General features: G+C 30.7%; 1 protein-coding gene across 4 annotated transcripts in view; it reads right to left on the reverse strand.

Moving 5' to 3' along the window:
* Nucleotides 1–11,629, reverse strand: part of LOC106457974 (putative extracellular sulfatase Sulf-1 homolog) — a 90,534-nt gene that overhangs the window by 13,442 nt on the left and 65,463 nt on the right. For 3 of the 4 annotated variants that reach the window (XM_013917421.2, XM_013917422.2, XM_013917423.2), the window contains exons 13-17: nt 10,339–10,460; nt 7,277–7,482; nt 5,561–5,703; nt 3,768–3,885; nt 2,490–2,532 (exon numbers count right to left, since the gene is read on the reverse strand). In XM_013917421.2, the coding sequence (XP_013772875.1) occupies nt 2,490–2,532; nt 3,768–3,885; nt 5,561–5,703; nt 7,277–7,482; nt 10,339–10,460 (632 nt within the window). The remainder of the gene's footprint in view (nt 1–2,489; nt 2,533–3,767; nt 3,886–5,560; nt 5,704–7,276; nt 7,483–10,338; nt 10,461–11,629) is intronic. The other variant, XM_022384074.1, reaches the window with a different exon arrangement.

An 11,629-nucleotide genomic window follows, 5' to 3' on the forward strand; every position in this document is an offset into this window, starting at 1 on the left:
GCAGTGCCCCAGACACCACTCAACCACCAGGATTCTCTCCTCCCCACGCACAGCAAACATGTGGGTGGATGTTTAGATCCCAGAGGAAGTAACTGAAAATACAGAACCTTCCCTGGGAGGTCCCCCCCCCTCACCCCATACAGGAATCCACATCAAGGGGAGTAAATGTTTAGCTTCCAGAGAAAGTAAAATGTACAGGCAGAATTTTCCCTATGAGGTCCCTTCACCAAATAAAGGAATCCACATTAACCTTCTTGCTATGGGTAGGTCAAAGTGCATATGCCATGACTTTTTAGAGAGTTGCATTCAAAATTAAACTATTATCATTGTAAATGAGTAAACTTGACATCACAAAATAGTTAGAGAATCAAATCCTAATACTATACAAGTTAAGTTTTTAATTTTAATGAAATATTAAAAAAAAACCTCAATCTTTGCTAGTATAAGAATTATGACATTTGTTCTCTGGGTCTTCCCTCTTTTCTAATTTATTTACCAACCCTCTGAGAAGTACAGAATTTAATAAATTACTCAATATAATGTAGATATTAGCCCTCAATATTACTTGTTTGTTTGTTTTGAATGTCGCACAAAGCTACACGAGGGCTATCTGCACTAGCCGTCCCTAATTTAGCAGTGTAAGACTAGAGGGAAGGCAGCTAGTCATCACCACCCACTGCCAACTCTTGGGCTACTCTTTTACCAACGAATAGTGGGATTCACCGTCACATTATAATGCCCCCTCGGCTGAAATGGCGAGCATGTTTGGTGTGACAGGGATTCAATCTCGCGACCCTCAGATTGTGAGTCGAATGCCCTAACCACCTGGCCATGCCAGGCCCTAAATATTACTTGATTATGAAGTCATAAACTAGAGAATCAAACTCATTTGTCACACCCATATTATATTACATCACTTACAGTACAGAGAATTATCTATTTTGACTCGGTCAAATTGACCAAGTTCGTACAGAGAGAGTTTAGGGGACTTCAATTTGTATAAGGACATTACTCCTGACTGGCTTGGGGTGTGGTTTTGAAGCTTCTTGCTATTCTAGTGGCCTGCTTCATTGAAGAACACTAAAGGCTGACTTGTGCTTTATATCATTTAACAATCTTCTGGTACAAATATCTTTGAAAAGGACTATTAACTTTCCTTGCAACCATAAGTTTTTCCTGCTGGCCTTACACTTTGAAATAGTCAGGAATTTTCTATAAGCCAAATATAAGGGTAAAATTATAATCTGTGGTGCTACAGCTTGCACCTTTAGGGAAATGCTACTTCAATAACATATTTAAATTATTCTTAAGTCTATTAGCCCTTTATATTCATAATGATTATCAAAATAATAAAATAAATTTTACAACTTAAGTCTTGTTATGGTGTGAAAAAAAATCTGAATTAAAAAAAAAAAATTTTTTTTAATTATTATATATGCATAGCAGTTAATCAGCTCCATGTTCTTATATTCAAGTTGCTTCTCTCAGTTAAAGATCTGTATTGCATGTGTAGAAACTGCTTATTCTACATGGAGTAAAGGTTGACCTCAAACATTTCATAGAAGTATCCATTTTATTTTAACAAGGTACATTAGTTTTATTTCTCATGTTAGTCTACACATGTTTAGCAGTTAATTTTTTCTTTGGCATCATAATTTTTTTTCAACAAAAATGAAGCTTGTATGTGTAAGTTTCTGACCACAAATAAGCAGTTGTCATACAATTGGCTTTAGATTTATTGATTTTTCTTGACAATCTCTCACGGACTGTCTCAGCTACTAGTTGACAAAATAGTTCTCAGCAACATCTTGAATGTACATTATTCAAACTTAATGCTTTTTATGATCAAAGTGATACACTAATCTTAGATTATCAGAAAGCTTCATACATATGTAGTGGAATTAACTTTATTTTATCACTATACATTAATTCACCTTCCTATTTTACTACAACTTCCAATGAAAATTGTTTGACCAAAAATATTAACTGCAAATTTATCCCTTTTTTTCTTTTTTAGCAGTTTTAATCATTTTGTAGTTTCATATTTTGTCATGCTGTAACTGCAACTTTTTGCTATTTGTATTTCTCTTAGATTTTGAGTGTTTGTAGGTTTTGGCACTTTTTTTTCTCACTCTTCTCTTTCTTATCCACTTATTTTTTCCTTTTTTGTTACAAAATTGTACTTAATCTTGATGACTAGACCTCACAAGGTAACCAAAGAAATAACTTATTACCAAAACTTACCAATGATCATTGCCATGTTAAAGTAATCAGTAAAGTTCCTTGCATAGTTTGCAGCATATGAAAAACTAAAACATTTGAAAATTAAGTGACCATAATATTACACCAATAAATAAAATGTTAAAAATATTTTTCGTTTTTCTACTCATCATAGATTTTAAGGTGTGGTCTTCTTTATGTATGAATGGCACTTCTTATTCTAGAAGTGACAATTCCAAATAATACAAAATTTTCCCAGAATTCCTTACCATGAAGAAAGGATAGGAATGCTACCTTTTCTTCGTCCCTGACCTACATGAATAAAAAACAATAAGTTGTTTGACTAGTAAGAAAGTATTTTTTAGATCTAAACTACTCCAAAAGCATTGTTAAATATGCAAAAGCCAAGTGTCATTAAGGACTTGTTTAACTACTGAAAGATTGTTTGCTTATCTTTTGCACAATTAATAGTTTTGGAGTCCTTTGAAATTAGATTAATAGCTATATTTGCTATAGGGATGGTACCCATAATGATTTACCACATTAGGTTTTAGATGTGTAAGTAAAGAACAAACTGTTAATTGATACAGAATCATGAAAATAGGTGTTAAGGAATCTCTCATTATTCATCAGTCAGAATCATCACCACATCTTAATGTGAACCATTGATCATTTTCTCTTCTACTGTAAGTGTAATAACAGATGTAAATTTTACTTTTTATATAAGACAGACAAAAAACAAACAAAAAAAAACTTAAAATTTATGAAATAAAACACTGTCAAGATCTTCATGCATCACTAGATAAAAACTATCCAACTTTATCTAGTCATTCAACTTCACAACTAAAATCTTTATCACTTAAACATTTTTATTTTTAGTTAATATACTTGACCTGGGTGTTTGTGAATAAAGTTTTAAATAAGTCCAAAATGGAAATTTTGATGCAGGTTTTACCAGAAAGTAATGTAATACATGTATAAAATCTGTATAGGTTTGTATGTTGCATAATTACACCCAAAATAGAATCTAACAGTGGCAGAAAACTAATTTTCAAGGAGATGGGCTGAGTAATGATTTCAGTAGTGTAATTGTTTGGGTGTAGACCCATAAAAATAAGTTCTCAGTTCCACTACAAATGTAACTGAAATTTGGATAAAAATTAAAAGCACTTTCTTATTGCCATTTTATGATGCTAAACATGAATATTTTATTCATATCATATTCTAAATGCTGCAATACAAGTTTCAAAATCAAAAACTGTGTCAATATAGCTACAAAACACTTACACACACACACACACTTGTCAATGATATAGTAGTATGTACAGCACAGATATTTTTTTTTTTTATTCTCTTGGCAATAGAAAGCCAGGCATACTTGCAAATAGAATATTATGTAAAATACCACAATTTCTCCAAGGTTAATGTATGTTTAACTAAAAATGGTATTTCCATCAATAATAATAAAAACAAAAAGTGATAAAAAAATCTATGTAACATCCCACACAGGAATACATATCAAATTTAGTTTTAAAGGTAACCAATACCTGGTAATGTTGAAGTTATGAAACATTCCTGAGTTCCTGTACACCTCCTGAGTCTATTTAATTGCCGTCTCATATCTTGTAGTTCAAAATATTCTAAGTTGTAAACAGCATTTGTTAACTACATGGAAAATTAGAAAAATGAAAGTTGTATTAAAATCAAATAGTTTAAATGACACCATCTTTTAAATGGATCTACAGGTAATTAATTATGCTATTAGCATCAGCTTTTCTTTATATTTGAACAGAACTTTAAATGATGGAACATATGTTATAGTTTGAGAAAAACCTCCCATTTGTAAAAAAAACCATTGAATATTTTCTCTAATCCAGTGGATCTTTTTTTTCTTCTTTTTTTTGGTCTACATGAATTAAAGAAAATTTCAAGGACTCCCTTCAAATACATCCAACTGTGAAAGCTGATCCTACATTGAATAAAAATAGCACTTACGCAAATATGTAAGTGAATGAAATTTTAAAATAGAACCTTATTGTCATTTAAGCAGACACAGTATCATTTCTTTTAAGCTATAATATGGAAACTAAATTTTTACTGTCACAGGCACTGCAAATACTAAACAGATCCCTTAAGATATATGGACAACAGGTTGAGATTCATGGCTCTAAACTGAACTTTAGATTAAAAAATAAATAAAGTGCATGATAAAAATTACACTTCACAAACATAATCTAGATCACACCATAAGTTGTTGTTCATGCAGTTTAATATTGTAACTAACATTTCAACCACTACTGTATTTGTTGTACTTCATCTAGCCTTATGAACCTTGGTATTGGGAAAAGGGCCTCATTGCCAATGGATATAGCTGATATACTGTGTTTGTCAATAGCTATGCATACTTCATTTTTACTCACAATTTCTTAAAATAGGTGACAATTATTTGCCCATTTCTGGCCAATGAGACTGTTAAGTACTCTAAAATGTGTCCTATGTTTACACAACTAGTCATTAATGCAACAAGATACTCTTAAAATATCTTATATTAAAATCTCTATAATAATAATAATAATAATAACTATCTTTATAAATTAATATTCAAATATTTACAAGTAATGGATAAAATATAATGTGATAAAGTATCACAGTGTACAGTTAGTATTCTGAAGAACAGGAGTCAGAGCTAACCTTTAAGTATTTTCATCTAGAAGAGTGCAATACTAATGTTTGGGACATATATTGCACTTGTCATGTCAAGAAGGTTTGGCTGAAATATTAAAGTTCTTAAATTTCTGTCCAAAGAACGGAAATATAATTTCAACTGCAATTACAAAACTATGTTTTATTGTTAAATGTGTAAATCTTTATTTTTCAGGGATCTCAGTTGAGAAATATATTAAGGTATTGTTTCCTTCCACACTTCTTTCTGTGATCTTGCTTTCTTTGTCTACTCTAGCTTAGTTATTAAAAAATATTCTAGCACTGAATGAAACATCCTTAAAAAAGATTAAGAGCTAATAATGAATTAGACAGCTTATATATATACACACACACACATGACAAATGTATCTTTTTCAATGGAATGACTGAACCAATTTTTTTACAAGTTTTGGTATGACTTGCAGCATACTAAATACAATGATGGCAAGATAGCCACACATGGATACTCATTCAAAACTTTTTTTTTTTAAAGAAAATGATAATCCTGTACAACAAATATTGAGAACAGAATAGTAAGGTAAAAACTGATACTGAGCTAAGAGTGCAAAACCAATACACTAACTACAATTCATATACAGGAAGCATTTTACAGTTGAAGAAAAATAAAGTTCATCACCTGATAAGGATCCATTTTCAAATCAAAATACATGATAAATCCTGTGATGAACTCACAGTAAAGGAAGTTGTGAGAAGCATTAATGGTCCTCAAACACCAGTATGTATTGTTGTTTGAGTTCTGACAGAAACAGAAAGGACCATCTGTTGGACAAAAAAGCCATTTTTAAAAGTCTTCAGAAGTTATGTTAGTGTCATTATTCTATAGAAAAGAGAACATATGTAAAAAATGAAAAATACTCATGTAAGGATTGATTTGTTCATGAATTTGTATGTTGCTAGGTGCATAAAAAGGATGATAATAGCAATTTAAAGAAAAAAAGTAGCTTGTGAAATAGGTTTCTTTTTTTGCATTTTGAATAGTTTAAAACATTAAATCTTTATTTTATTAAAATATTAAATTTGAAGTTAAGGCCACAACATTATTTTATATAACTTCCAATCACAAATTTCAATTCACAAAAAAGTTAACAGTGCCATGCTAATTAAAAACAATATGAAATCACATTTTCCTTTTAAAATCTATAATGTTTTCAACTGGTAAGAATACATAAAAAAAATTATTAGTGAATAAATTTCATTATATAGTTCTTTAGTTCTCTGAAGAAAAGTTAAATTACTCATTGATAGCAAGTGAATGGTACCATTTCTCCACAAAAATAGTTTTGATCAATGACACTATGTAAAAATTACTTAATAATTATACTGGCATATCTATTGAGTATTCTTTCCAGTTTCAAAAAGCATTTGTGATAAATAAAAAGAAAACCTTTCAAGCATGATAATAAATTTGTTTTTGAATGTTCATGCAAAGCTATTCAAGGACTATCTGAGCTAGCCATCTCTGATTTTGAAGTGGTCAACTAGAGCAGCGTTTCTCAACTCGTGGGTTGTGGCCTAAAATTGGGTTGTCAGAATGTGTGAAAGGGTCATGAACAGACTTTTAAAATACGTAATAGTTTGGTTATTTGTTTAATAAGTCAGATGTTTTAGCACTAAATGGATTTACTGGGTCATGACTGACCACTAATGTTTACGAATGGGTCCTGGGTTAAAAACAGTTGAGAATCACTGGACTAGAGGGAGGGCAGCAAGTCAATACCACCCACTGCCAACTCTTGGACTACTCTTTACCAACAAATAGTGGGATTGACCATCACATTATAATGCCTTCACAGCTACAAGAGTGGGCAGATTTGAAAATGGTAATTGAATATAAGACCTTCAGATTAAGAGTCAAGTGCCATAACCACCAGATCATGATAAATTTAAAATCCCATGTCACTGTTTATCTTAATACATTTTCAACACCCAAATTTACAAGAATTTTCCAACTTCAAATTTAATAGTTTAACTTTGATAATTGGGCCATTAACAAATCCACAGTAAATACTATGTTAGAAGGTACATCAGTGCTCTTTTATCAGTAAAAAATAAATAATTTAATTAATAACCTTTGTTTTCACACTGATCTTATTAAATTCTTCAGCTAAAGCCTTGTTTTTATCTTGATTATTTTTTAATACATGTGGAAATCTTCAATGATGCTATTGAAAATATACTGAATTATACAACATCCTTAGGTTTTTAAAGGAAAATGGATATTATATTTAAAATCCCAATTTTTTATATTTTCTTTCCCTTAATTATCCCTAATTTTCTTGTTTTGTTTTGAAATTTTAGGTATAAAAGAGTATTTAATGTTTTTGGTTCTTACATGTCCAATATGGTGGAGTTTTCCAATGATCATTATTGTGTGTGAAGCAGTTCATCTTGTCAGTATTACAGTCAAATTTCTTGTATTTGGCCTTACGTCGATTCTCTTTTTCTTTTTGTTTTGAACGAGCCTCCTTTATACGTTGACGAGCAAGTTTTCTTAGCTCACGTTGTTCTTGTTTCCATGCCTTTGGTTTTTGATGTGCACTTGAAAAAATTAAATATATTTTTTAGTTAAGAGTAAAAAATTTTTATTAGACAGAACAGTAACAGGCAACTTATTTCTAAACAAATACTAATAAAAACAGCCACAAGCAGTACTTTCATCTTAATTTCATGCTCACTGTACGAGTTCCAAATATAAAGCACAAAACATAAAAGAAGTGAAACACTCTCATAAATGTATAAACATTTATAATTCATAGTGTTATTATTTCCATCAGAATGAAGTATGAAAGATACTTTTTATCATCTAAAACAGTGTTTCTCAACTACCGGTGTAAATCATAATGTTTATTTTTTTATATTTTATTATATTTGCATTTGATTCATCTGCAACAGTTTAAGGAAGCAAGCAAGCCAGTCCCTGGTATCAAAAAAGTTGAGAAATGTTGACCTAAACAACCCAATGATCAAATTGTTTTTATGTCGAATTTGGGAAAGTTCTATAGCAAAGTGAATGAAGTATGAAACAGTTTTATTAGTTAGAATAAAGCTTATAATATTGTTTATTTTTGTGGGTAAAAATTACAATTCAAGTCATGTACTGGTAAGTAAAGCCTTAGCTCTGTCTAAATAGAGGAATAATCAAAGCTTTGCCATACTTTAGTCAGTGAAGATTGTACGTTGCATACTTAAAATTTTTAACTTGTAAGTAAATACAAGTCCCCCATAATACAAATATATTGAGTATGGTTTCAATATATGGTATTTATCTCTACCTGCAAAAGCTAGTCGGTTAATCATGACTCAATAAAAATTATTTGGCTGTAAAAAATAACCATAACAGTGTGCTATTAGCCAAATTCTTTTCCACAGTAGTTGTGTTGAGTTGAGCAAATATACAAACGTAACAGTTTCAAACTATTTTGTACCTATATTCATGTAGACAGCTGTAAGTACATATATTTCAGTTGTAAATTTGATACAGTATGCTTTTTCTAACATTTAAAACTAGAAAATCCTGAAAATATTTTTATTGAAATAGTAAACTTATCAAACTGTTGAGAAGCTGTTAATAAGAAGTAAAAAAAAAAACTAAGCTTTAACAATGCACAGTTGTTTAAATGAAATATCTACCTGAGAGGTAGTGATGGCATAAAACACTAGATACAGAAGTGAGTGATAAAATCAGTGCTATAATGAAACTAAGAAAAATTCAAACAAATGTTGTATAAATCAAAAAGTTTTTAAATAAATTACTTAGTAAGAAATGTCTAGCAGAAAATAAAATGTAATTGGACAGCGAATAAAAACAAGTAACCAAAGTTAATGAATAAAACAAAATATTTATTCATAATGTGTCTTACGTGATTCACAGAGTGACTTCTACTGGCTGATGGGGTAGAGAATTTCAAAACACATTCATACAAGATAAGAACAAAAGCAAGAAAAATGCTATACTTTCAAGTCAGGCCAGAGTCTTAGTACAATATCTCAATCCTTAGGTTACTTCTGTCAATGACAATCCCAAATAAACATATTCAAGGAGGAAAACACCTCAACTCACACTAACTTATACATGTCCCTGTACCATCCCTTGGAATGACAATTTCAAAGAGCCAAAACAGAAACTGTGCCAAGAAAGTACAAGTTTTTGGAATAAACATTACAATATGTAACCTTGACCTAAGGTAAAGAATTAGTACAAGTTTATGACCTTCCCAAATACAGTTTACAAAGATGTTATAACTACATTCAGAATTCCTCCATTAACATCAAAAACAAAATTATATGAATAAATATGTTCTATACTTGTTATGGAATGGTGAAATTAACAGTTCTTTCAGCTGTGAGAAATGAATAAAAATAGTTATCCCAGAAAAACATCCAATAATACTTAGTATATACTAGAAAAAATATTAATTTCAGTATGAATAGTTGGCCCAATAAACAGAACTGATAATCAAATAATGACAATGCTATATCTATTGAATGTGGTATGTTTGGACACAGGTAATAACATTATTTAAAGTATGAGGGTTTTCTATTTATCTTTACACTTTTCATTATTATTTATAAAACATATTTGTGAATTTTGATCACAAAGTTATTTGTACTGAAGTTTTAACTGTTTTACTGAAGTTTAACATTTTTTAGAATGGATAACATTACAATGCCACTTAACACTACAGCCACTATTTATGAAATAAATGGCATTAGAACATTGTATGAGAAATACTTTTTCAACATTATAATTATACTTCTCATGATTGAATGCAAATGTACAAATCATAAAATTATAGACTGAATTCAATTTCACAATTTAGTGAAGAAACTACCAGTTTTTTCTTCAAATTCCTAAAGGTAGGGTAAGTTCTATATAATGTTATGATAGAAGTGTTGAGAGCAAGTTGTAAGAAAAAGTTTAAACTTTTACTGACTGCTATAACAACTAATTCAGACTCAGGCTAGTAATTGCTGTTTATTGGGAATAATTTTAAACAGTTTAATTTCTTATTCTTGATAAAATTTATATAACATTTGAAAACTGTTTTTAGCCCTTTAAGACACATTAAAAGTAAATGGCCAGGAGAAGCTTCCACAGTAATATTTGAGCTATATTTGTAAAAATAAAACATCAGTTCAGAACCTAACAACACCAACAAACCTGGTTTCATTCTTATATTTACATTTTTTTTTTAAAGGAAGGATATAACATTATGATTAGCTATACTTATTATATTTGGTAGAGTTAACCATTTTCAAAATATTCACTAGGATTTTTGCTTCAAGTTTTACTTTAGATCATCAAAAGGTATTAATTTGATATTTTAAATTAAATTTGAATTTCCCATATTGAAACACTTGTCAAATCAATGTGAACTAAAAATCAAAACTTACTCATCTTCACAGTAACATCTCTGACTAAAACTTAAAGGATAACCATCATTTCCTTGTTTGAGATAACCACTATTTTTTGTACCACTCATAGGTCGTTTTTTCTTCAGTTGACGTCTCAGCCCCTAAAAATATTTAAAAAACATAGTAATAAATAAAGAAAAAAAAATCAGCATGTATTCTTTTTTTAAAGATAAGAGGCATACAAGTTTGGTCCCATTTCATTTAAACAAGTATGCATCTTATAATCATTATTATTAAAAGTTTTAAGTTTCATCAATACTTGACATATCAATTAGCAGTATTTAAACTACTGTTCCGAGTGCATTATCTTTACCATGTAAGACAGGAACCTCTGGCAACAGAACAGGTATATTACCATCTAAGACAGGAACCACTGGGCAACAGAACAGGTATATTACCATCTAAGACAGGAAGTAACAAAACCAGTATATTACCATCTAAGACAGGAACCTCTTGTAACAGAACAGGTATATTACCATCTAAGACAGGAACCTCTTGTAACAGAACAGGTATATTACCATCTAAGACAGGAACCTCTTGTAACAGAACAGGTATATTACCATCTAAGACAGAAACATCTGGCAACAGATCAGGTATATTACCATCTAAGACAGGAACCTCTGGTAACAGAACAGGTATATTACCATCTAAAACAGAAACCTCTTGTAACAAAACCAGTATATTACCATCTAAAACAGAAACCTCTTGTAACAGAACAGGTATATTACCATCTAAGACAGGAACCTCTTGTAACAGAACAGGTATATTACCATCTAAGACAGGAACCTCTTGTAACAGAACAGGTATATTACCATCTAAGACAGGAACCTCTTGTAACAGAACAGGTATATTACCATCTAAGACAGGAACCTCTTGTAACAGAACAGGTATATTACCATCTAAGACAGGAACCTCTTGTAACAGAACAGGTATATTACCATCTAAGACAGGAACCTCTTGTAACAGAACAGGTATATTACCATCTAAGACAGGCCTGATCTGTTTGCCCAGTGGTTTATATTACCATCTAAGACAGGAAACCACTGGGCAAACGATCAGGTATATTACCATCTAAGACAGGAACCACTGGGCAAACAATCAGGTATATTACCATCTAAGACAGGAACCACTGGGCAAACAATCAGGTATATTACCATCTAAAACAGGTACCTCTTGTAACAGAACAGGTATATTACCATCTAAAACAGAAACATCTGGCAACAGATCAGGTATATTACCATCTAAGACAAACATCTGGCAACAGATCAGG

This window comes from Limulus polyphemus, unplaced genomic scaffold (assembly GCF_000517525.1).
Source record: "Limulus polyphemus unplaced genomic scaffold, Limulus_polyphemus-2.1.2 Scaffold399, whole genome shotgun sequence".
Classification (NCBI taxonomy): domain Eukaryota; kingdom Metazoa; phylum Arthropoda; class Merostomata; order Xiphosura; family Limulidae; genus Limulus; species Limulus polyphemus.